This window comes from Cyrtonyx montezumae, unplaced genomic scaffold, assembly GCF_038088225.1.
Source record: "Cyrtonyx montezumae isolate F1298 unplaced genomic scaffold, pur_monq_1.0 scaffold_8, whole genome shotgun sequence".
In the NCBI taxonomy this organism is placed as follows: domain Eukaryota; kingdom Metazoa; phylum Chordata; class Aves; order Galliformes; family Odontophoridae; genus Cyrtonyx; species Cyrtonyx montezumae.
The window spans coordinates 45,926,182-45,953,458 of NW_027072089.1; the positions used below are offsets into that span (position 1 = coordinate 45,926,182).

The following is a 27,277-nucleotide window of genomic DNA, read 5'->3' on the forward strand; positions in this document are numbered from 1 at the left end:
TCTCAAGCAAGTCCCTTGGGTAACTTCAAGAGTGCGTTCTCTAGGAGGACGGAGTGAGCAGCACTTCCTGAGTGCAAGTCACAACATAAACGGGGTCTCATTCTGTTGTGAACTGATACACAAAGGAAGTATCACGCTTATTATCTTTTCTGTCATCATTTCCTGAAAATAAGAATGAACAGTTATAGATAGAAATTTGTTTTAGATAAAATGCGTACGCCTCATGAGTTTTTCCATTTTTAAAACCCACTTCCTTTTTTTAATTGTTCTGCTGAAATAGCAGATCATATCTTTCATCTGAATTCATACCACTGTCTTCAGATGAGGGCTAGCAAAGACAGTCACTCACCTCCGATATCAGCAGGGTGCACACACCATCTTTAAAGTCGTGTTCTTCATCTACCATTATCTCCCTGTCATCTTTGTACCATACAATATGCGTTTCCTTCTTAATATTAGCCACCTAAAATGGATGAAAACCATATCACAGTTATTCTCTGCATTTGTTTAGATGAACATAGCGTGGATTAGACTGTTTGGACTCTGGATCAGCGTGAAAGAACAGCTAAAGCTTTGCAGCCTGATTGTAGTGAGTTACAGGGACTCTGTTGGAGGCCTCGCATTTAAAATGAAGGCTGCAAGGAGGAAAGAGAAGGGAAAAGAAGAGAGAAAAAAGGGTTCTCAGCAGCTTCAAGGAGTCCAGTGATCCTGTGAACTCAGCCCATGTGAATTTAACACACATAAACAGGCAATAATCAGAAAGTCTTTGAATTCACAGAGTCATCACTCCTATTAAGGTCCCTTTTCCTCAGTGGGTGGATGGATGGATGACAGATTTGAAAAATGTCTAAGCTGTATTCCAAGGTGTTTTGTCTGAAATAAGCAGCAAGAGCACAGAGTGTTCTGGTTTTCCTCTGCTTGCAATACCCAGGGGGATGTGCTGGGGACTGGATGACAGACCTAGCTCACTGCCTAGAACTGATGGGAGAGCTGTCAGGGGATGACAGCTCTATGGCCCTGAGGCAGGCAGACTGTATTCCTCCTGAACAAATGTTGCCTTCATTCCACCCTGTTCCTGTCCCAGTCTCTCTTTTAAATGTCCTAGGAAGCTGTGCAGGTGCATAGTCCCCAATAACTCAGTGGTGATACTCAAAGAGTTTGCAACAAAAGAGTTTACTGAAGGATCTTTTGCAGAAGCCTTTTCCTTCTATTCCATGCACAGAAACCAATGCATTGCTGTTCATTCAGATATTGTGTTTCTGCAAAGAAAGCAAAGTTTACTGATTATACTGCTGGAGTACAAAGTATTTGGATTTCACTACTGTCTTTATCAGTTTTTGAACTGCTTTGTGCTTGAACAGGAAGTAAGTTTTGCCTGTCTCAGATTATCTGCAGTCACCCCAGCACGACTAGCCCACGTGCTTTCGGAGGCTCTGTCAGTACCCACTATGCAGTTGAGAATCCAAAACCAAGGGCCATCTATTTAGTCCTTTTAGCCGTCTAAACAGATGTTGATCAAAGTGTTTCTTTGAATGCTGCACTTAGTGTTTTCTTTACCTCTTACCTTACATTTCAACATCACATTACACTCATCAGTAACTTCCCATCCCAGCTGATCCACAAAATGAGGACCTGTTCAAAATCACAGACACATTTTTTTAAAACCACATCAGTGGTAATCATGATACAAAAACAAAGGCAAATCTGTTTTTCTTAATAAGAATACTGCGATGTTTTAAAATGTTTATATTTTTCCCATTTCTCCTTCGAAAAGGGCTACAAAGATGATAAAGGGCGTGGAACACCTCCCTTATGAGGAAAGGCTGAGAGCCCTGGGTCTGTTCAGACATGAGAAAAGAAGACTCAGAGGGGATCTGACCCGCGTCTATAAATATCTAAGGAGCGGGAGGCAAAGGGACGAGGCTGGACTCTTCTCAGCAGTGTGTGTTGATAGGATGAGGGGAAATGGCCACAAACTGAAGCATAGGAAGTTCCACACAAATGTGCGTGGGAACTTCTTCCCAGTGAGGGTGACAGAGCAGTGGCACAGCTGCACAGAGAGGTGGTGGAGTCTCCTTCTCTGGAGAAGTTCCAGGCCCTCCTAGACACCTACCTGTGCAACCTGGGCTAGGGAGCTGCTTTGGTAGGGGGGCTGGACTAGATGATTTCTAGAGGTCCCTTCCAACCCCTGCAGTTCTGTGATTCTGTGAAAAGGTAAGCAACTATACAACAGAATAGACTAGGTGTTTTTTAAGGGTCCGTTCCAACTCAAATGATTCTTTGATTCTATAAAAATATCTATTTCAATTTAGAGTATATTAATATCAACAAACACTCAACAAACTAACACCTATATGATCCTTGGGAATATTCTTATTATACCTTGTTTCCTGTGCCACTCTTTCTTCTGGAATTCTGCTTCATCTCGCAGCTTCTTGAATACTGGAAATGAAAACCATCAACGTATATGAGGATACATGTATTATATGAATTATTAGTGCATTATTGTAACCAATGCAACTCTGTCCCTTGGAGGTCAAAGAGAATCCTGTCATGGGGTCATGCTTTCTCTCAGCAACTTAATACTGTGCAATTTCTATGCAATCTAATATAGGGAACTTACTTTAGCAGGTTTACTTTAAAATTATCAGTTCACACACATATTCTGCTCTATTTGAGGCAGACAAGTTCCACATGAACTTTTAATAGTAGTAGATCAGGAAAATGGTGGAAAAGTGATGACTGACAACCCTGATATAGGATTTCTAGCCTACTGCATAGCATAGATTCACATACCATCACCAATGAGAACCAGGCTGGACTGGTTGGTTGCTTTTCCATCCTGCAGCTGGAAAGTGTAAGTCCCTTCATCCTTGTCCTCAAGTTTATCCATAATCATTTCAACAAGGCCAGTATGCTGGTCCACCTTCATCTTATATTTCTTCAGGAATTGAAAGTAAATTAATTAATGGATATCAAAATCACAGAATATTTGGCAAACATTGTTTTATATCTTTAGGGGAAATTCTGTTTAATTTGTTCTCACTCCCACTATCTCTTTCCCTAGCTCTATACACAGAACCAAACCAATAAGAAATCTATTAAAGATAGAAGCATGTGACAGTGCTGCTCTATGATGAGTATATGAAAGGCATGGATTGGTACCTCTCTAGAACACTACTGCTTATAAGTCAACACTTTTTAAGTTCTTGTATAGAATGATCTGACTCTCTATTCCTGTGGAATGCTCTATTAGTACTGCAACAAAACCAAACAACCACTTGTGACTTTTCCCTTGTTGTAATACATTCCTCCATACAGCAAAAGGATATGAGAAGAGAACACAAGTGGCCGTAGATAAAAGACACTGGATGATCTGGGCTACTGCAGTGATTCCTTGAAGACCACAAGAATTGCTTACTTGTGAGTAAGTATTTTCTTCCTTACATTTCAGGATCTTCTACAGTCCCTGCTATTTAACAGATCATGTGGTACTCACAAAGAAAGCGGGAAGGAACTTTATAAACTCGTTCAGTAGAATTTAGCTGGAGGTCAGAACTATAAACAAACTCTTTCTAGTGAGTGGTGTTTTCAATTACATATTTTATTTCTGATGAAAATGCACTAGCATGGAATTCTAATTGGAAGCATATTTATAAGCATATATTATTGCTCATAAACATGCAAAAAGGCAATGTAAAGTCTTACCTCTCCATTAAAAATCTCCTTATCATTAAATACAAAGTTAGCCTTTGCATTGCCAGACAGTTTTTCAGCTTGCAGCCAGAATCTCACTTCTCCTTTTTCCAGAATTTCTACTGCCAGCTCAGAGGCAAGTGGAATAGCTATAAAGAAGAAAGAATGAAGCATATGAACAACTATTTTCTTCACTTCTTCCTTTCACCCAACATATGCAAGGTAACTAGCTTACAACAACTCTTCATATCAATGGAATGCCTCTCCACCTACATACACACAAGGCAACAGGCAAGATCGAATTGTTTGATCCTTCTATCACTAGGTCCATGCAGGGTTGAAATGTTCACAATATGAATATGTGCTGGGGTCCCTCCATTCTAACACAAAGCTAAAGGTAAACAGCAAGCATCTCTGCAGCACAGTGTGAGCCTGCATGGTGCAAACATATTTTTAATGAGTCATTTAACAATGTTGTTGCAAGGCACTGAACTGACTCATTACAGAAAAGAAAAAAAAAAACAAGCATAAAGGCAGATCAGAAAGTCAGCTGCTGAACTGCAGGTTGGGAGATTTTTGTAAGTAATTCTTGTTGAGTGGGACCTTTATCTCCAGAACTCACTGATTATCACAAAACGCCCTAAATTTCCCCATTAATAATAAAAAACTGTTTATTTGTGAATAATGGAATTCACCACATGCAATTAGCTGTGTCAGCAGGAAAAAAAATCCTGTAAAGAGTACAAACTACAGTTTTTTCTTGTTTTTCCCTTGTTCCTGCCTGTAAAATTACTTACCATGCTTTCACTTTAATTTTTTTGTCAATATATTTTAATCAGCAGCATTGGAAAGGGGCATGCATACTCTGATATCTAGGTATATTTGCTCATTTTATTATTTTCCATCATTTTACCTGTCTTAGTGGACTCTCAAATTTCCAACAAATGCATATACATTGGAGCATGCACACTGTATGTGAACTCTGCCCCAAACTCCACTTTCACAGCAGAGTAAAGTCTGTCTTGCAAGGGTGTAACAGAGGAGAGTACACAAACACGTTGCAAAACACCTGATTAAGTGTGTGGTGATGGGTGTCACCCTATACCTCCTCCCATACAAACCCCAGGACAGGGTTTTTCCTAAACTTCACTTCCTCAGAAGCGTCACTACAGGGAGAGGACTTGAACTGATGTAACACCTGGCATCTTTCAGTTTCCACCATGTTAATTCAGGTTGGATATTAAGAAAAATTTCTTCTTCTCAGAGTGGTGAGGCAGTGGCACAGGCTGCTCAGGGAGGTGGTGGAATTGTTCCTGGAGTTGTTCAAGAACCATGGGAGTGGGGCACTGAGGGACATGGTTAGTGGGCATGGTAGCGACAGGCTGACAGTTGGACATGATCCTGGAGGTCTTTCCAACCTTAATGATCCTACATTTCTACACAACGGGATGCCTTCTGGGGCTGAGCACCATTGCCAAACCCAGGTGGTGGCCACGTGTAAGGACTCCCTGCATCTTCCTTTCACATGAGCACCCTTTCCATGCACATATGCCATCCCACGCTCATGCCTGTGGTGGCACAGAACACATCTTTGGTGAATATAAAGCTTCTGGGTGGTGAGAACATGGGAGAAAAAACAGAGAAGAGGAAAATAGTTACAAATGAACCCTAGAGGGACAGTAGTCCTAAAAGGAACCAGGTTATGAGTGTGCCCCAACATGCAAATGGTACTTGTGAAGCTTCCTCCCCTACTGAATTGCTTGTGAGGAACAAAAAGAATGTTATATCTTGCATAATTTCTCAGAACAAACCACCAGAAATGCTGCAGAGCCTGCAGAAATAACAGGAGGAGGGTGAGAACAGACATCAGGCTGCACTGCTTTTGTCTCACTGTCAACAATGTGGCAATGTTAAAGTCCCAGTATGCAATTAACAATGAATATCTTAGACTAAAATGGAAGAAAATATCTCAGAAACCGATCAAGAAGAAGCTGAAAGGATGCAAAAAGATTCACTGCTGGGAAAAGGCCCCATCCAAATGAACCAGATAGGTCTGTTTAACAGTCCTCTACCAGCAATAGCCTTATTTCTAAATATTTCCATTTTAATAAACAACAACTGTCTTCAGGGATTTTCCAGACGTTGCTTTCAAGATTTCACATCCTATTTTTATAGCATCACAAATTATCACATGCAGTTGACAGAAAATTCTCAGGCAGATGCTAATGCTAAACTGAGGAGCTGGAAAATCTGTTTGCACCCAACGCCAATTCACTGTTGTGTTCATGGGCACTTGAGTACTGTAGGACTGCATTACATGTCCTTGACCTGGACAGGCTGGAGAGTTGGGCAGAAAGGAACCCGATGAGGTTTAACAAGAGCAAGTGTAGAGTCTTGCACCTAGGGAGGAATAACCACACGCATTGGTACAGGTTGGGGGATGAACTGCTGAAGAGGAGCTCTGAGGAGAGGGACCTGGGTGTCCTGGTGGATGACAAGCTGGCCATGAGCCAGCAGTGTGCCCTAGTGGCCAAGAAGGCCAAAGGGATCCTGGGGTGCATTAAAAACAGCATGGCCAGCAGGTTGAGGGAGGTGATCCTCCCCCTCTACTCTGCCCTGTGAGGCCTTACATGGAGTATTGTGTCCAGTTCTGGGATCACCAGTTCAAGAAAGGAAAAGATCTCCTTGAAAGAGTCCAGTGAAAGGCCACAAAGATAATAAAGGATGTGGAACACCTCCCTTATGAGGAAAGGCTGAGACACCTGGGTCTGTTCAGTCTTGAGAAAAGAAGACTCAGAGGGGATCTGATCCATGTCTATAAATATCTAAGGAGCAGGAGGCAAAGGGATGAGGCTGGACTCTTCTCTGCAGTGTGTGGTGATAGTGGTGATAGGACAATGGGAAATGGCCACAAACTGAAGCATAGGAAGTTCCACACAAATGTGCATGGGAACTTCTTCCCAGTGCAGTGACGGAGCAGTGGCACAGCTGCACAGAGAGGTGGTGGAGTCTCCTTCTCTGGAGACATTCCAGACCCGCCTGGACGCCTACCTGTGCAACCTGGGCTAGGGAGCTGCTTTGGCAGGGGGTTGGACTCCATGATCTCTGGAGGTCTCTTCCAATCCCTACAGTTCTGTGATTCTGGGAACTCATTTTCCCACAGAGTTACTAGCTGCAGATGTTTCTGAGTTGAAGTTAGAGTTAAGTGCAGTTGAAAGGTACAAACAAAACAATGTGCAAGAGCCTAGGTTGAATCAGAAATTGCAACAACTTTTTTTTTTTTTTTTTTTGTCAGGAATTTGTATATTCATTAGATAAATGTTTATAAATATGTAAAGGACGGTGGGAGGCAACTGGATGAGGCCAAGGTCTTTTCAGCACTGTACAGTGATAGGAGAAGGAGCAATGACCTAAAACTTGAACATAAGAAGTTCCATACTAACGTGAAAGAGCTTCTTCTGCCCAGAGAGGTTGTGGAGTCTCCTTCTATGGAGATCGTTAAGACTCATCAGGATGCCTACCTGTGTGACCCATTGTACCATACCTGCTTTAGCAGGGGAGTTGGACTCAATGGTCTCTTGAGGCCCCTTCCAACTTCTGCAATTCTGTGATTATTCAGAGAGATGACCAAAGTTTCATGTTTTAAGTTGATCTGTAGGAGCTCATTATTATAATTCTAGTCTCTTAGGTAAAGGAAGATATATCTCAACCTATAATTGTAATTTATAATTTTGTAGTGTTCACAGGGCCTAGCATGCCCAAAGCAAGAAAAATAGTTTCCTCCTTTGGTTGTGCCTGCTGCTCCTGGAGGTTCCATGCCCAGCTGAGAGTGCACTGATACCTAACAACACATTAAAAAAAACCCAAACCCACATTCTGTGTCCTGAGGAACTTATTTTTGTGACGTTAGTTATTATTAACACAGAATGTGGCAAAGGGCTGAGTAGAGAAGGGTTGGGGCAAGTAAGGGCAGGTGACAGCAATAAGGCGCTGTGGTGACTCATGCTCAGACTGAAGATAGGGCTGGGAGGAGCAGAAGTAAACAGGGGGTGCTTAGGCTGTCAGAATATTGAGAAGAGCAGAGCTGATATGGAAAAGACCCAGAGGGAAATGACGTGTACAGAAAGACAGGCAATTTCTGTGGCTGAGCTGTGGCAGGGATGAGAGCATGATCCAGGCTGGGCTGGCAAAGGTGAGCACATGCTCAGAGCTGAAGGTGTAAAAGCCCAGACAGGAGTTTCATTGCCTGGAACAAAGAAGAAAAGGTAGTGGAAGAAGATAAGGTGAGGCTTAGGTCTCATCTTGCTGTGTATAACAGGATTCCATCTACAGCTTATTGTTTTCTTCAATTATTCAAACCACATTCCACTAAAAATAACAAGGTTGTGCCACTGTCAGGATATCATGAAAACATAAGTCTGTGGACTTGACAGAAGTACCACCCCACCCAGCAGGAAAGGTTTTTACATCTCCAAGTGGAACAGATTGTGTTGAATTTCAGCAGAATAATTCTGTATATATAGATAATTACCTTGCTTGCTCTGTTAACTGTCATTTTAAATTGTTTTAATTTCAATTGGGGTGAAATTAGAGGGGAAGATATTTTTTCAAATTCAGAGTTCAGATCAGACTAGGCATTCTGAGTAAGGACAAAAAGCTGCTATGAAGAAGAAATAAAACCATTAGGATTCCCAATATAGAGCATATACTTATGCTTAGATCAGTAACCTGCAAAAGAACAGGAAGAACATCAGCAATACACAAGTGCCCTGAGTGAACAGAGAAAAAGAAAGGAATCATAGATTTTCAATTCAAAAACGCTTTCATTTGGAAGCAGTCTAGCAACTTCCCTATCTGATGCTGGCAGGAGCTTTGTGATACATACCCCAGTGCACACAAAACTCTCCCCTACAGACACGTTTGTTTCACTTACTTGGGAATTTGTGTTCATGGCTCAGAGCAAGCAGGCGTTTCATTTCTGCAAAAGATATGAAGTGATACATGGATATTATGGATACAAGAAATACAAAAGCAGGAAGAAACAGAAGTGAAAGCAAAACAGGCATCTTTAGAAGACACTGTGTGCCTACCTTCCTCATCAATTGTGTAGCCTGATGAAACTCCATCAGTGTCGGTAACAACACAGGAATAAATTCCCAAATCATCCTCCCCAAGATCCTTAAAGATTGCTTTTGACCTTTGGGAAAAACAAACGCACAAATAAATAAATAAATAAATAAATAGATGAGATAAAAAGGTAAGGCCAGTGTGAACCGAGCTCTTTTTTACTTTTGCAAAACCAGATCCAAACACCCTTGTATTAGCTTCTGCTCTGACTGTAAGGCATATACAGGTGTCCTGATCAGAATAAACCAGGTAGGTTCTGCCATGCATGGTGCAAATGGAAATAGTTCAGTCCATGAAGCACTCATGAAAATGAAAGCTGACAAGCTGCCTCTTCTGGGACAACAGGTGAAAGATTTGTTACTTCTCCAAGAAGCTGTAAGGCTGTTAGATAGTTCTAGAAGTATTGGACTTACAAGCATATTGTCTGAGGATTCCCTGAGTGCAGGCTGATTCAGCTTTTATATGCAATGCAAAGAGTGGTGTGAGCCACTGTTTCTTCCTGCATTGTTTCTATAACTGGAAGAGCAGACAGATACTTCGTAGGCTTCACTGGTACATTTGCCATTTCTTCCTCTCCAAAAAAATGCCTGAAGAAATGTATTAGGCTTGTAGGGAGTTATGGATGTTGCCAAATCAGGCTATGGTGACATTATCAAAACAGTGTCCTGCTCAGATGATTGTGACAGTGTTACACAGTCAAAACATTTAGCAAGCAGACAAATAATTTAAGCCTTTGGAGATTCACTATAACAGCAATTGGAATAATCTGTCCTCGTTGGCAGGTTATAAGAGGACAGAGCAGATTTTCTCACTCTGTGCCTAAACACAACTATGAGTAAACCGCCTAACCAGAAGGCCTGACTCATTCTGTGCAAGCTACAATTTCCTTGTGGCCTGCACACACACTTGCCAACAAACAGCATACTCATGCTGGAGCAGACACAATTCTTACTGAGGTCATCCATACAGAAAAGATGGATTTTTGTGGCCTGCTGATGTTTTTCAAACATGAGATGACTGTTACCACTGAGCGCTCTTACTTTCCTCCTTTGGTATCGATGTCCAGTCGAGAGTCATCCTCAATTGGCTCGTAGTTCTTGGACCAAACAAACTTAGAGTTGGGAGTCATCTGGTCACATTCAAAGTTCAAGGAAATGACTCCATCGTCATCCACATTAACCACCACTTCCTTAGTTCCTGGAAGATCAGAGCAAGGCAATTCCATTTTCTTAGAGATAACAGCAAACAAGTCTGATTCATAGAGTGGATTAAAGAAACCCTTTCTATTTTGTCAAGTGTCACATAAAGTGCTGCAAATATTGACAACATCAATCCTTGACTCTTGACTAGAATTCTCATCCTAACACACACACACACAAAAAAAAAATGAGGGAACAGATTAAAAAGCGTTATAAATCAACTGATTTACTTGAGCAAGTCTAAGCACCCACAAGACTATATTTACTCCGGAAAAAACCCCTGAAGGGGAAAACATGCAAGTCTCCAATTCCATTAAATGCTTGAATTATTAAATAGCAATATTTTCTATGCTAAGGGGTAGTAAGTGTTTTCATTATGTAGCGAGAGTTTCTCATTCCCTAGTCAAACGAAAGCTCTAAAGGGAATACTAGGTACAGGTGCAGATGTTTGAAAAGGTGCAGGATGGAAAAGAGGAAACAACCAAGCTGCTGAAGCAGCAGATGTGTGCAACTGAGATGCATTTTTGGTGACTGGCTTCACTCGGGGAGGTTGGCTTAATTGCTGTGCTTGGCATCTGGCCCTGCCTCCATCTGCAGCATTAACGCGGGCACACAAAGGGTGTGAATATTTGCAATTAGCCTCTAAGTCGCCCACCCTGTTTTGCCAGTATCTGCAGTCCTTGGGCTGGATAAGGTGACCCAGTTTGTTCCTGAGTGAGTCCCAGATCAAGAAATGGAACGCACCTCCCTCCTGCTCCCTATGCACATCATGAAGCTGGGGGAACTTTGTCTGGGAATCCTGTAGCTGTGGCATTAGCTTTCATTTCAGCAGCTTGTGTGGGAATGCCACTGAAAGCACCGAGAAGTGCTGGAGAACTTCCAGCTTCCTCTGAACAGCTCAGAGCTGGAGCTTACCTCTGAACAGGGTACTCACGTTGTATTACAGAGTTTAACACAATGCTGGGCTGCCCAGAATGCTAATGGCATGTTTTCTCACAATGCATTGTATCTTAATGACAAGAGCCCTATTCCCGACATTGAAATTAAGCTCTTTGTTTCCAGCATAATTCTTAATGAGTCTCACTCAAGTACGCAAGGAGATTTCTGTGTTTCATCATCCCTGCACTATACACATCCTCTCAGGCACTGTAATGACAACTAGTGTACATGCAGCCTTCTTATTTAAAATTTGCCATGACTATTTAATGAAAGGTTAGATTCATACCCTTGGTTTTGTCCTGTTATTTACCAGCCCTCACAGGAATGAAGCACAATAAGAACTAGGAGATGATTAATGGATCCTAAAGTCTACAAATATTTTGCGAGGCAGCTGCACATTTTTCAAAATTAGTATAATGTAATTTATTATATGCAAATTCATTGCTTGACATTTCACCAGTGTTAAGTTCCTCTGGATCAGTAGCACATGAATCTTGGGTGGCAGCCGATGTGATGCGCGAAGAATCACAGCCAGGAGGTACATTTGAAGAGCAGTGCCTCTTACATTTGTATTAGAGTATTCATATAATGAATACAATGCATAACATATATCTCCAGAAGCAATGATGGCTTTTATTTCTAATCATTTTGTGGAAGTAAGAAAAATACATATTTTTTAAACTACTGGGGCAGAGGACTTTGCCTACGCCATGATGAGTAACCAAAGAAGCTGCCATAATAACAGCAGCCTTATTTCCTTCTTTCTAGGTAATGTGGTGGTTTGTACAGACAGCCTACTTTGCAGGGGGGTTGGACTAGGTGATCTCCATAGGTCCCTTCCAACACCTACAACTCTGTGATTATGTGATCCAGAGTCACTCTTAAAGCCATGATAAAGAATAAAATATGTGCTTATCATATCACATACCGTTGAAGTGCATTGATCTGAGGGCTTCATTACATTGAAAGGAAAGAGGTGATGTTAAGATAAAGCAGACAGCATGAAAACACTGGAGTTACAGGCATCACCTTGTCTACAGCTAGTCAGAAAAGTTGACTGGGATTAATTTCATTCATTTCTGAGATTTTGTCATAAAACCAAACATGCTGTTCAAAACCTCTCTTGTTGACGTTAACCTTGTCTATTAGTTAGCTGAAGGGATTTTGGTGTCCAACTGGGTTTATGATTAAAGTAAATTTGTAGCAGCCATGGGGTTAAATTTTTACATCTGCTATAGCTTTGGTCAGCACCCAAGGCAGAGTCAGAAAAATCAGGTAATTGTAATTTTATAGTATCCTAATGTGCTTCTGATTGCATTGTGAGAGACCAGGTGAGCTCACCGATGTGGGGGACTTCCAGCAGATTGCCCTGGCTGAAACAGCCCTCGCGTGCACCATCTTGCAGCCAAGGATTCACACAAACATGTGGTATCCTTCTGTAAAAAGGCTTTACAAAAGCCCACAGCAAAACTCTTCAGGTAAGGATGAAGGTTGGATCCTGTAGTCTGACTCCCTGTGCAGATCAAATTCCTGTGCCAAGCCCTCCTGAAGCAATTGATGCAGCATCAAAATCTAACTTCTCTTTGTCCCAATGTGCAAAAGAACTAAGAAAAGACCTGAGAAGGATCAGGGAAGAGATTCAGTCTGCTCATACACTTCTCTTGTCTCCTGTGAGATCTGCAAAATCACCAAACTGATTTTGTCCAAATATAAAGTTTCAGCTCAAGACTAGCCTACATTCCTGGATTTTCCATCCTTTTTTTTTTTCCTCTTTTATGTGTGTGGGCTTTCTATTTAGTTTTAAGAGATAACTGTAAAAGTGGAATATGGTTTTTAAACAAAGGAAGGATGGAAATTATCATACCATTGTATTAATACGTGTAACTGGATAAAGAAAACTGATACCACTCATTTTAAAACAAGTATTTCCATTCAGGATGTTATTTACTTACATTCTTTGGTTAGAGAGCTCAGTCTCCTGGTAATTTTACATGTCTGCCAACATTCCAGTGACATTCCAGCAGAAATTGTCTAGAGAGATCTTGCAATATTTTGTCTCCATCCACGATGTTAATAAAAATGGCGTTCACTGGGCAACACCAGAAGACTTGTGGCAATTTTTAAAAACTGTATGATTTCTCTTGAGATTTGTGTGGTTTGAGTGAGAAAGCTGGAAGCCTATTTAGGAGACTGCTTTCTGAAATACGTTTTTTAATAAGCCTTTTGTTGTTTCTTAGCAGTATTAAGAAGCTTAGTTTGGTGAATAGTGTATCTGCAGACCTCAGCTCAAAATATGGGTCAAGCAGATTTGTATAAGTAAATCATTTTCAACTTCCCTGACTTTCCTGTGATCCATCAGACATCACAGCTCTGAACAGCAGCCTGCCTTGCAGAAGGGTCACAGTCCTGAGATTCATCTCCTTCTCTAACTGTGAGGTCTTCAAAACAACTATTCTACTCATATTCATAGTGCCAGATTGAACTTGGACCTCACTGAATCATGAAAATTGCTGAAAAATCTTTTTTTGTTGTTGTTATTATTGTTGTTCTTCAAAACAGTCTACATTCATATATTATTTTAATTGTATGACCCATCCTTTATTTCGTACATGTAAATGTTATCATCATAACAAGATTTTACAAAAAATCTGACAGATGGAGGTTAACCCTCGAGGAAAATAGATTAGTAAAGCCAAAAGTTCAGTACTACTACTGGTTTGATTTTCATTTTAGGAGTGGTTGTTATCACAGTATCTAAGCTGTTTTCAAGATTAGGCTTCTAAGTCTTGTCTTGTTCTACTTGCAGGTGATGCAAGCAACCGTAATGCTTCTTCAGTGGTTGGTAGGTCTGAAATTAGGGCTACTCTATTTTTGAAAGAAAAGAAAGATGCAGTAGCTGTGAGAGAGATGAATCTGAGGTATGGATGACCAGATGAGCACTGGGATGAGCATTCCTGCCTGTTATTCTGGTTACAGCTGTCAACATGGTAAGATTTACCCTGTAGTGCCCCCTTTTATCTCAGCCTCTCCTTCCCATTCCAGCTTCACTGATAATCACTCTAGTCTTCCCATTCTAAGATTTCTAATTCTTTTCTACCTCTGTTTTCATGTATCCTTTTAATCATGTTTACAGCCTCACTGGAAGACAATTCAAGGTTTCTTAGGATTACATTTTTAAAACCTTTACTTTAAATGCTAAAGGTAAAGAGTAATTTCTTTTTCCCTTTCCTCAGGTACACTGTATAAATTAAAGAGAAGAGAGAGGAACAAATAATTTACCATAGGAAGGGCAAAGCCTACATCTGTAGAATTTTTGGTTGGGCTGATCTCAGTGGGTCCTCCACTTGTGCACAGTTCTATTGCAATATACACATAATATAATTATATGTTCCTGAGTAGTTAAAGTAAGAAAACCTGTCCTGACTTAAAACATCTGACCAGGTGGTAGGGTACAATCTTCAACTTGTTTCCTGCATAGTAAGAACATTTGACTTCGAGAAAGGTCAGGTTGTTCACATGTAGCCTGCGTGCAAACACATCACACAGACAGGCACCTCTTTAAATATGCCAAAAAGAGGCAGCATTTCTAACAAACCTGGTCGTGTCTCAGCTACCACGGGATCACAGGGATCTGATGGTCTCCCAACACCAGCCTGGTTTGTCGCCCGAACACGGAACACATAGCTCACCCCTTCTGTTAGGCCAGCTATCTGCAGGAAGCAAACACACGCATGATGTATTACAAAACACCAATTTTAATTTCCTACTTTTTGCAGTGCCAGTCTAGATGCCTGACAATCATATTTCTTTTATTTTTTCTTTTGCTCCTTTTCCTTTTTTTTTTTTTTTTCTTTTTCTTTTTTCAGACCTGGAGAGGCATGACTGATATGTTTGGTTTGTGCTTTCCTTGTATGCATAGCTAACATTTAGGCAGTGTCACAGCTGTCACTGATTTATTTATAAAAGGAGCATTGTTATTTGAACTGGATGTTTTTAACTCATGTTGACCTCTGGAACAGCACAATCTTTTACAGCAGATAAATTATCAGTAAAATGTCCCGGTTCCACTCCTATAGAACCAGAAGGGCAGTTAACTGTATGAATCTAATTGTATTATATTAAGCAATTGCAGTAACATTGTAACACCTGTAAATGCTCCTATAAAATGTGTGAAAAGATCAAACCCTAAAGTAAATATATTCCAAAAGTTCTGGAAAGCATAAAAAGTAGCTAATCCACTTCAGATGTAGATACATCTGAAATTGAAATACACTTGATTCTCATTCTGCAAAATTATGTGACATAACAGTGGGAAATGTTTGTGTTTTACTTACCATGAAATGTGTGGAGAGAGTAATCTGTGTTTGAAAGAACCACATACCACATTATTACAACATCCATTTTTGTGTAATGTTTTTGTGTAGCATTGCTCTTTGAACTAGGAAATACTAGGGATGCCTCTTGTGTTGTAAGAATGATATGCAGTTTCACCACTATTTCTTTTGTTTTTCCTTTTTTTGTCATAACAGATTACCTTCTACGTTACTGCCTTGTCTGACTACACACTTCATACATGAGTGTCCTAGGCACAACGTAGCCTTCTTCTGAGTGTCTTCAATAAATGCTATGTAGGTCTATGACTGATTTCCTCAAGATTAAGAATCAATACAAATGTAATGGTATAAACTAATTTACCTTCAAGTACTTCTTTTGAAGTGGCTTCTCATTGACGCTTCTCCAGTGTTCCTCCTTTGCTTCAGTTTCCTTCATATCAATGTAATAGCCAGCTATAGGACTACGACCAGTATAAACTGGTTCCTTCCACAGTAATACCAAAGAGTCCTTCCTAACTTCTGTGTATGTGACATCATGAGGTGGCCCTGAAAGGGAAGAGTGAAAATTGGAATCAAAATAAAGACCGAATGGATTGATGCATAAGACTTCAAAATCAAACAACAGATTGCACATCCAAAGGTGAAGTTAAGATTTGCAGTTGCATTGTATCAGACCTAGATGAGATATGAATATGATCCATACCTAATAAGAAGACTAGCCCCAAAAAACAACTCAAGTTTTTGAGATTTGGTATCTTGATCAAATATTTACGAACAAACAAAATAACAAATAACTCCAAATTCAAGGAAATAAGTTAATTATTAAGCTAACGTGCTGCTTCAAGGATGGTTTTAAAGTCCACTGAAGCCAATGGAGGTTGTTCTCATTAATTTCAGTGAGTGTTAAAAGGTCAGAGAGCCGGCCTTGAAGTAATATATAATACATGACATAAGGGCTACAAGGACACTCTGCCTTCTCTGTTAGACAGGTTTTTATGTCTACAGTTTAAACTAGGGAGCACAATGGCAGACACAGTACAGAAACCAAGCAGTAAAGATAAAGAAAACACAAGCTGCTTGTAAAATGCTACTGGTTATGTCAGCATTGCTTAATTCATCAATGTAAGTACATTAAAAGAATGTGATGGAGGTGCAGGCCTGGGTATAAACTTCAGTACCCACTGACTGCCATAGAAACTGAAGACATTGAGAACTTAGATTATCTGTCCCAGGGCACGCTGTGGGTGGCACTAACCCCCATGTCACACTCAGGATCCTACCAGGTACAGCAATGGTCCACTCTTCACATTTGAAGGGCTTGCTGGGTAGTGAGGGTGTTCCAACCCCAGCCAGGTTAGCAGCAGCTACCTGGAACTGGTACACCGTGTTTTCCTTCAGGTTTTCAATCTGTGGATCCAATAAGATAGTATTTATTAACTTTGGATTAAGGCCTCAGGAGAAAGTCACAATCATCTAACATGTGAACATGCTTTTAAGTGCTTAAGAGATGAAAGCTTTATTGATATCACACATAAGGGAATAACTATCCTGGCTTTCCTTCTTCTAATCAGTGACACAGCATATGACAGTTCTCAGCATGCTCAGATTTTAAAACTATGTTCCTACTGAACAACACTTTGATAGTCAAGGAGGGAGCAGGATATTGCTCAACAGTTATACTAATCTGTCTCATGATACACAGCAAGTTCACTTAAGGCAAGAGTTGTCCTTGCAGCAGGGTGAAATTCAGTCCTAGCATTCCTTTTCAATAGCAAAGCAGCTCAGCTAAACCGTAGCTAGCGCTGTACTGCTAAAATGGCCTTTAGAACTAATAACAAAACCCAGCCAGCACAGAGCTGGTTCCACTATCAGCAAGCACTGGGGAAGTCATCAAGCTCAGCAGGAATGACAGTTGTGGGGACGTAACTTCCAAAGTCCAGTCTATTCCAGAAGAATTAATTCACAGATGATGGTTGGTGCCAGAATAACAGACAAGTTTACAAATAACTGTACAGAGAAGAATTTAATGGAGTTAACTAAATTTTATTATCCATTTGCTTCTCCATTTTTAGTGAGCTATTTGTTAAAATAAGTGGATTTATGTAATGAGGTGAACAGAAGGGCATCAGAGTGTTAGATATTGCACTAAAAGTACACATAAAGCCCCTGTGAACAGACAATTTCCACCACTTTGAGACAAACACTAACAAGGAAGCTAGTAGAACAACAAAGGATTTCATGGTACCATGGAATTTCTGCAGTACAAGAAGCTGCAGTTTCAATGACATATTAACCACGACACAAAACCACTGTTTTAATACCATCTGTTAAAGTTTTCTGAAGTCACAACTACTTCTAAAATAACGTCTGTCACTTGTGTACCATCTTTCAAGCAAGATAAACCTTAGAGTAAGGACAAATATGTTTACTGTGATCCTTAGTATAATTATGGTATGTCTTCATGAGAAGACAGCAGAAATATGCACCTTGGATATAGGCCTCTGAAAAATCAATCTGCACTGAACTATATCATCATCCTAACCTGTCTTCAAGATCTCTTTTGGAAATACTGTTTGCATCCTCAGTAATAGCAGACGTTGACCTCTTACCCTGTATGCCCTCTCAGTGACGGCCTTAATGTTGGCCTCCCTCCATTTCCCAGGAACTCCACCAATCACTTCACGGTAGTTCACGTAGTAGCCAGTAATTTCAGTTCCCCCAATGGCTTTGGGTTGTTTCCATCCTAACACCATGGAGTCCCGAACACTCTCAAGGACCGTGATGTCATATGGTGGAGATGGAGCAGCTGTTTCAACATGAATAACACGTAAGTAGGAGGTAATATCTCAATAGCCAGACAGGCATTTGGTTACCATATTCAGGTGGCCCCCATCCTGCATTTCCAAGTTAGGAAAATATTTGTGCAACCAAAGGGAGTTTTGCTGGAATGAGAAATGAAGGATAAAAGCTTCTGTAAACCAAACATGAAAATTCAAATCACATAGGAATTAATTTTCGAGACAATTTGGTTTTGAGAAGCAAGCTGATACACAGTGAAAGAATGTGTTGCAATTGCAGCTCTGATGTAAGTGATCATCAATTGCTTTAAAACTGTGAAAAATGAGGAACTAAAACTAACACTGCAAGAAAAGTAAAAAGTTAGAGATGCAATGATTTGTTTTCTTTTGCTGAAATTGAATCCTTTTTCACACATAATAACTATTATAGTTCCTTTTTTTTTAATAGGCCCACATTCTTCCCTTCACAGAATGTCAGTTATCTGTTTATTACTATCACTGTTATTAAATTTACACACTGTGTAGACTTTATCATTGCACCCTTCATCTTACCTTAATGGAAGTAAGCACGATCATTGGCACTGTAGGCTGACTGGAAATGGAACATGTCTGTTACTAGAACTTACTTTACAAAATTTGCAGCATTATCCACTTTTTTTCTTTTTAAATAGTGTTTTGACAATACAGAAATCATTAACTTCTCCCAACCTGTTTTTTTATAATGCCCTCTCCATACGTATTGGAAAAATATTTGCCCACACTCAGTACATCATGACTGGTGTTAAAAGCCATACCTGTGACCTTCCAAATTTGACAGAAATCTTATATCACATACTTCTGTCTTTGGTATTCTATCACAACATTATCTAGCCCCAGATGCAGCCCCTGTATTCTGTTTGCTGTTCAGAGTTTTGAACAAGCTTTTTGAATCTCACTTCATGAATCTCCCATGGCATGGGAAGTGAACTAAATTCATTCACTGGCCAAGTACCAAGGCTTAAATGAAATTCAAGCTCCATGTTTCATAGGCACGATGGGCAGTTAGGTGTTGACAACATAAAATGTACTTTTGTCCACGTGTCTTCAACTTGACAGGTTTCCCTCATTACATATGACCATCAGTCAGGGATATCACACAATGTTCATTAGCACTGCAACTCAGAGGATAAACTGTAGCTTAGGCATAAATCCACAAAGGATCTTCACACAACGCAGATTTTCATACTTACCGTTGTAATCAGATTTTGTTTCCTCTACACATACATAACCCATAAACTAGGTAACAAGACTGCTAACAGAGAACAAATTACTGATGTGATGTAGGCACACGGTACTGGATATATTAATATATACTCAGACAAGCTATTAAATTAGTGAATGAATACATGTTTCACTTTCAATAACCCATAAGTTTGTGTAATGGTCTCTCACAAAAAACATTACATACGCAATGACTTTGAGTTGAGCACATAGTTGCTATGATTGCTGGAAGATGCATCACTGGAGAGAATGTTCACTTGTGGTATGGGTGAGTGCAGGTTGCAACCATCCAAAGTGGATGACCCAAAGGAGTGAAAGCTATTTATGTATTAATTCTCACCTATATCTTTCTTCTTTTTCACTTTTTCCATTGTCAAAGGATCCTGGGCTTGAGACTTACTTGCCTGCTTAGCAACGACTTTTTGTGGTGCAGATGTAATAGCATCCTTAACCATGTCTCTCAAGTTATTGTCTCCTGTACTCCCCAGTTTGTCAGAGCTACTGGGTAGTGGGTCTCTATTAAATTTAGCATTGCATTTTAGCAAAGCATCTGTGTCAAAGATAGGCTGGGAGGACTCATGCATGCCTTCCCAGCTGGTAGTGCAGTCTGTTAGTCCATCAGCTTTACCACTCAGTTCAGGACACACACCATGAAGCAATCCTCCCCCTATAATTGCCAGAAAACAGTAAAGACATTTTGAATTAGAATACATTTATTTTTTGTCGTTTACTCAACAGAGCAAAGAAATGCAGGCAGTGAACAGTACAGAGAAAACATGATAACTGACAGTTCTTATGGACAAAACACTATGCTTAGACGCACAAAAATTTGAAATGCATAGACTACCTCTCAACATCCTCACAAGTTATGTTCTTCTAATAATGTCTAATTTTCAGAGTAGAAGAAATATGGAAAGTTAATGGCAATCTTCATTTTCTATAATTATTTTAGCATTAGATCTTCCAAGTCATATTTTGATCTTTTTAAAATGCCCAAGATTACCAAGGAGATCCCAAAATTACCAAGGAGCACAACTCTCTGCTCTAAGGCTGAGTTTTGGGATTCTGATATAAATAAGAGTGAGGATGTTGCAGACACACAATTTGTTCTAGTCCAGTGATCTCATTAGTCTGTATGGATTAGTTGATGCAGTGGCAAACAGTAATAATTCATCAACACAGGGAGAACACAGAGGGTTATAGAAAGTTTGCAAAAAGCACACTACATTTATTATTTGGTTTAGGTGCGAAAACACATTCCTTAAGAGCTGTCTATATAGGATGGTGTGTTCTCAAGGTGATAAATACCACATTAGAGGATCAGAATGACATTCCTTCTTCCTGGATGACTATGAAGTGTAATTGGCAGTGCCCTCCTAAAGCAGTTCACAAGAAACACGTGAAGTCTGAATGGTGAAGGTGAACAGCCTACAAGATTGCAACGACTGTGAAAGCGTGGCTGTGATGCAATACATAAGATCTACAGATAAAATGTTATATGTGGACAGCACTGTAAATCAAAATAATTAGTTACCAATAGATGCTGAAAACACCTTTACTTAAAGAAAGAAAACATATGGAAAATAGCTTACCAATGGCAGCTTGCACTTCTATAGGCTCTGAATCCTGGGAAAATTCACTGAGTCCAGCTGCATTAACAGCCCTGACTCTGAAAATGTACTTCTCACCGTTGACAAGTCCATGGCAAATGAATCTAAAACAAACCAGCAAATGAATTCTTAGAGTATTATGAAGAAAATAAAAATCTTAAGGGGTGGAGGAGAAGCTTTTCTTCCACAAATTTTATTCAGGTTTCTGAAAATTGAGGTTAAAATATGAACCCAGTAATTATGTGAAGGTCAGAGAAATCAGAACAAAGTATTTAAGAACCTAGTTCCTGCAAAACTTCTTTTATACATTCCCTTTTTTACCAATTCTCTTTCCCACCTAAGACTATACAAATTCTTGTTACAGAAGGGTTTATATTATTTTGTTGATACATAAGATTCACCCTTCCTAACAGAAACAAAGGAAAAGTTTGCAGAGATGAGGTCTATATTTACTTGTGGGATACATTCATGACATAAATAGAAGACAGCTGTAGCACAAGTTCTCATTGTTCACTTCCAACCAGAAATGAAAAACTACAGTGTTCACAGAAATTACAGGACATTTAGCAAGAGCCAAAAAAAGTGCCCATACTTCTATGTCACCTTTATTGTCCTATAATCTATGTGAGAGAAACTATTTAATTAACACAGTTTTTCTGCTATATTATATCATGTTTACATTTTAAAAAGTCAATAATTCCTTTTGGAAAAAAAGAAAACCAAACCCATGTTTTGTAAAACGTTTCAACAAAAGAGTAAATATATATATATATAAAAATATATTTTTCAGTATATATTTTAAGTGGATTTTATTTCATGTTCTTTTTATTTAGCTTTACTTCATAATGTTATATCCTGTGCTTTCAAGGTCGATGTCATGCAATAACATAAGCAGCAAAAATAGCACAAAAAAATTCTAAAAATAAAAATTTTACTTTGGGGAAAAATAATTAAAACCTAAAATTTTCAGAACAGAACCTCCACTACTCATTCCCTCAGACTTTTCCAAAGTGTTAGCTTTGAATGTCCACATAAAGTAAATTTCAAAGCACCAAAATGTACTGCATCAAGTAAGCTATGAGCTACAACTAACGCCTTGAAATTGTCTGTCAGAATACCAGTAGATAACACATAGCCTATGCCTGTCTGTATCGTGCATCATATTGTGTAGAATAAAAATGCAGTGATAGTAACAAAAGAAGTGTAGTTATGTAGTGATATATAGTAATTCAAATCAATATTTTTATTTTTAAGCCGAATAAAGATCTCATTTTATATTTTGAAACCAGTAAACAGTACGAAGCTTCAACAGCTCTTGATGTGACCATAGTATAAATAATACTAATATACAGGAGAGCTTACAATATTGTCACAAGTAGCTTACAACCACTCATTAACATCTTGATAATTGCAAGCAACAGAGCAGTTAGAAAGTAATACTGTTAACATGATGTAGTCTACATTTCCTCCTGACATGCTGCGTTATGCAGGCTCAGAAATGTTTACAGCAGTCTTCCAACTGAAGGACTTTGCTTTCAAACACAATGTCGTTCAGTTTTCCACATTTGTAAGTTCACTCATTCCTCACTGTACCATTTCTCATCAAACTGATAGATACAATAGCTAGTGAACTGTTTCTCTTCTCTTCACTGCTGGTATCCATGTTCCCACCACACCGCTTGACTAACTGTTTTTAATATAAGGTTGATTATAAATTATGTTTGGACAAGAACCATGTTTTGAAATATGCTTTTATAACATCTTACAAGAGTGTAAGAGTGATTCCAGCCTGCTGGCTGCCACAAAACAATCCCTACTACTAGTACTACTAATGGCTGAAAACATATCAAAGCAATCAATAAAAAAACAAAACGAAACAAAAACCTGAGCAACCATCTGGTGACCACAATCTCCATGTTATAAAATCCATTACCTTGTGCCTTTGACTGGATTGTTGTTGCAGGGTTCCCAATGACCAGACCCAACCACACTTGACTCAATGTAATATCCAACCAGCTCCTTGGCATCTGGGGGTTCAGTCCAAGTGACAACAACAGAGGTATCTGTGTTTCTAGTTGGAATAATACGGCCAGGAGGTTTGGGAATATCTGGGGGAGATAAAAATAAATAAATTATTGACCATCCACCAAAAATTCACAAAAAATAGAAATAAAAATTAAGAGTGACATTCCGATCTTGATTGATAACACACTTTCAACTACTCAAAAAATCCACTGTGATCTCAAACAAGTAATCTGGTACAAAATAAAAGGATCGGTACATTCAAGCTTTTTGGTGAAGACATTCCTCACGTTTCCATTGTGTATGGTTCAGGGCATTTCCTTCAAATTAGATTTAGATTATTTCTCTGCTGAATAACAGCACCTGAGATGTGATTTGGAGCTTTCTAAAAGAGAAAAAGCGTCAGACGCATTTTGAAGAATTTTGTGCAGTGCACAGAAGTAGTCAGAAACCAATGCCCATATTAAATAGCAAAATGCACCTTAAGTATTTTTTGAAGAGAGGTCTTTTATTCTCCTTAAGGAATGTAGTTGATATAAATCAAACAGAAGTGACATGAGACAACCTGGGAACTCAGTTCAAATCTGCAGTGGTATTGTGGAAGAAAATGCCAGTGTAGACAAAACTACTATGTAACTAACAGACAAGTTACTCTTTATTGTGGGGAACATCTGAGACTTCTTTCCAGTAGAAATAGTTTCTGCATCTGTGTAAGTATGAAATCCTTCACGTTTGTTTGATTTGGCAAACAACAAAGGTTAAACTCTGCTTATGTCTGGGCTTACATTCAATAAAGTCTCAAAGACAGAACAGTTTTGTACTTTACTGAGCTGTCATTTTCTTCCACTGTTTGCAGCCTTTGCGGCTCTTGGTATCACTGTTTGCAGCTTAATTCCTTTGGTCTGTATTTGCCATTTGACCCTACATTAAAAGTTTGACAACCCAATCCAAAATGATCTTAGATGAAGGGAATAAATCACCGACTGCTCTTCGTTTTTGAGTCAGAAGCTGAGCAGCTATCCTCAGGCGAAACAACCACATAGCAAACTGAACTGACACTATGATGATAACCTAATACTTCTGATCACTCACCGAGTTTGTCATCCACCACTGTGGCTTCAGTTGCTTCTGAAGGCTCACCGATTCCAGCTGAATTGCAACAACGAACCCGGAAGCAATAGGATTTGCCTTCAGACAAATCAAAAACTGCAAAGCGAGGGGACTTCACAGGGATCTCAGTGTTCACCCTTTGCCAGTCCTCTGTGCCAGCAACACACTGCAGTCAAACCCAGAAACAACATTTCCAACAAAATTCTCTGAACACAGAGCCTAACGTGACAAGGCTTTCTACATGGACCATGAAAGGCATATCTACTCTGGAGAACAGGGAATCATGTTCCTGGTTTTAGCCATTCCACTGTATTAGGTTTATTTCAATTATTAATCTGCCAGATGTGCAGGCACTCCAGAAATCACGCATACAAGCTTATTGTTTTTAATATACCAAAGCTAAACACCTCTCCACAGCAAGGAATTGATTTTTTTAACTGCATTCAGTTCTGCATCTTACACTCTAGACCACTTCCAATACAAGTTCTGCAGACATTCAACACCATCCACAGAATACATTGCTTCTAAATGCTGTCGTGCCACTCCTGAGAATGTTTTTGAGGGGGCTTCCAGGATTAATCAAGATGTGTATTTAATGTGTGAATTGTTTTTCTTTCTGTGACTAGAAGTTCTACTTACCAAGGTCACATAACACTGTTAACATTAGTAATTAATTTCTGCCTTACGTTAAAAATTATTTCAAATAACTTCCTGGTTTCTAAGAGATTTCAAATGCTCAGAGAAACTTTACTTGAACATGTGACACTAATGTTCTGTATTCTGCATGCAATAGGTTGTCAAAAAATCAAAATCGGTTATATTCTGTGAAAACTCAAAATTGATGTATTCATCCTCTGTAAATCTGTTGCTAAGTGAAAATCTTTTCTTTAGACCAGATTTCAAAAGAGAGATGAAAAACATGTAATGGGAAGATATTTATGCCTCTCATGATGGCAGCTCTAGAGTGATAAGAAAAAGCATTGATAAAGTTTGTGGGAGCCATGAGTTACTAGCAAAAGGGTGATGGTGAAGATATTTCTGGGCCAGTATCCATGCAAAAAAGAGCTTAGAAAAGAAGGACAAGTGATTCAGTGATAGAAAATATTTTTTTTTTTAAGCAAAGATTGCTTAAACGTGATTCTGATTTTCTCTGATTTTACCTTTTCCACAAAGTACATGATACCCTCATGGCCCCGCTGTCCAGGAGGTTTCCAGCTCAGCACAACATAGTTCTTGGTGGCTTCAATAACTTGGAGGTCTGTAGGTGGACCAGGAACAACACCCTCTGAAATACAGTGGAGAAGAGTAGCAAATGGAAATGAGTTTGAATTTCTTCATTTGCACAAGAAATAGTACTATAATTGAAGTATAGAACAAGTGTTAATATACCTTAGCACTCAACGTTTTTGGAGAACTTAGTGTTCAGAGTTATCTAAATACCATTTTTAAATGTCCTTGGCTAAGCATGTTTGTTTATTACATCCTGAATAAAGAAATCTCAACTAAGGCTGGAGCTGATCAAGGGTGAGTGACTCTAAGAACAATTCTAAGAACTTTGAGTGTGTGCCAAAGTCCGCTGAAATCAATGGAAGTTTTCCTAGTTACTCAGCCAGGCCTTTGTAGGCAAAAGTGCTATGTTTACCTGCAGGTTCTTCCTCAGTAACAATAATCTGTCCTGTCCAAGGAGCAGAAGGGTGACCTGAAACAGATGCAAGAGAGATCATGTAAATGAGTCTTCAGGAACTTTTGAAATAATGAGAAAACCAACAAAACTGTCATTTGCAGGCTTCATATGAGCTCCGTTCTTGATGACTGCTCATACAGGGATACTCAAAGCTAGTTTAAGTCTTGAATATTGAAAGCTGTTCTGCAATCAATATATCAAGAAATATTTATTCTACTGAGATGTATACTTCTTCCTGAAAATTCTCTGAAGTCATGTAGGTGACAAGCAGAGGTATTTGGCTCACATAGTTCATCTGTGTGATGACCTGGGAGCCTTCATCATCTGACTGCTGTCTGTAGCTTACAGTGCTGAACACAGTAAGACATGCAAATCGGGACTGTTGGAGACCTGTGGCTTTTCATACAGTACTCCTTTCACACTGGCCCATTTTAAACAGTAAAACTTCAGAGATCAGTAGAAATACATGGTTTATAGGCATATAATTTTGGCATTTGAGTAGAGAAGGGGATTTTGAAGCAAACTCCTCACCAAAGCCTTTGCATCTGGGACATCACCCAGCCACAGGAAAAATATCTTTGGCTTGTAAAATGTTAACTGCCAAGCAGAGAGCTTGGGTTCAATAATCTGTTGGGATGCCCTGATATTTTGCTGATGCTATTGCAAGACTTTGGTCATCACAGGGCTCTGGCACAGAGAAGAGGCTATTCTCAGGGTCTGCTTGGCTATTCTGTTGGTTGAACGAAAACAGGCCTCAGGCAATTTACTCTCCTGCGCCTTTTCCCCTTTTCTTGCAAGTTCAGAGAGCAGTGCTGCCACAAGGAAAAGCTGTTAGAATTGTTGGAACTCTTTGTGCAAAGAGCGCTGAAATAATTCCTTCTTGGCAATGTGCCCCCAAGAATATTTTGTTTTTGCATTGCTCCCTCTAGTGGGATTCTGAAGGCTTATGACTAAATAAGTCACTTTTTCTTCTCTTCTCTTTTTTTTTTTTTTTTTTTTGTTATAACTTCTTAAATCTCTCAGACCAACTGCAAGAAGGACATCTTACTTCTCAGTCTGGCTCTGTCTGAGGGATCCAGGGCAGCCACGGGCTCTGACACACGGGATGGTAGGCTAACACCAGCTTTATTCACTGCTCGGACTCGGAAGATGTAGGAGCGGCCCTCGATCAGACCAGTGACAGGAAAACGAGCAAACTTCACCGGAGTCTCATTGCATTGGGTCCAGTGGGTGGTGCCAACCTCACACCTGCAAAACACAAACAGGACAAGTGGTGCTGGGAAGGAAGGAACACAAGCTCAGGGCGTCCAGCCCTCAGAGTTCTACTATTTATTCATGTGATTTGACTAGACATTCCCAGCTTCTTCAGCGGCATTGTCTGTTGGTGACACAGGAGCAGCTGCAGGCGTGGGGTCAGGGCTGTAGGGCCATCTGGGAATGCACTAAATCCCTCACAGCTGCACTCCTTTCTTGAACTGAAGAGGGGACATCGGCACAG

At 39.7% G+C, this 27,277-nt stretch overlaps 1 protein-coding gene across 4 annotated transcripts in view; it reads right to left on the reverse strand.

Annotated features, from left to right (window-relative positions):
- MYOM1 (myomesin 1) overlaps positions 1-27,277 on the reverse strand; it is a 72,220-nt gene that overhangs the window by 16,270 nt on the left and 28,673 nt on the right. For 2 of the 4 annotated variants that reach the window (XM_065751989.1, XM_065751990.1), the window contains exons 12-30: positions 26,828-27,027; positions 25,738-25,794; positions 25,256-25,380; positions 24,078-24,261; positions 22,897-23,071; positions 20,946-21,067; positions 19,694-20,020; positions 17,905-18,101; positions 16,576-16,702; positions 15,657-15,841; positions 14,557-14,671; positions 9,864-10,020; positions 8,787-8,893; positions 8,630-8,674; positions 3,709-3,845; positions 2,797-2,941; positions 2,383-2,442; positions 1,565-1,632; positions 350-463 (exon numbers count right to left, since the gene is read on the reverse strand). In XM_065751989.1, coding sequence (XP_065608061.1) covers positions 350-463; positions 1,565-1,632; positions 2,383-2,442; positions 2,797-2,941; positions 3,709-3,845; positions 8,630-8,674; positions 8,787-8,893; positions 9,864-10,020; positions 14,557-14,671; positions 15,657-15,841; positions 16,576-16,702; positions 17,905-18,101; positions 19,694-20,020; positions 20,946-21,067; positions 22,897-23,071; positions 24,078-24,261; positions 25,256-25,380; positions 25,738-25,794; positions 26,828-27,027 — 2,647 coding nt within the window. The remainder of the gene's footprint in view (positions 1-349; positions 464-1,564; positions 1,633-2,382; positions 2,443-2,796; positions 2,942-3,708; positions 3,846-8,629; positions 8,675-8,786; positions 8,894-9,863; positions 10,021-14,556; positions 14,672-15,656; positions 15,842-16,575; positions 16,703-17,904; positions 18,102-19,693; positions 20,021-20,945; positions 21,068-22,896; positions 23,072-24,077; positions 24,262-25,255; positions 25,381-25,737; positions 25,795-26,827; positions 27,028-27,277) is intronic. The other 2 variants (XM_065751991.1, XM_065751992.1) reach the window with 2 other exon arrangements.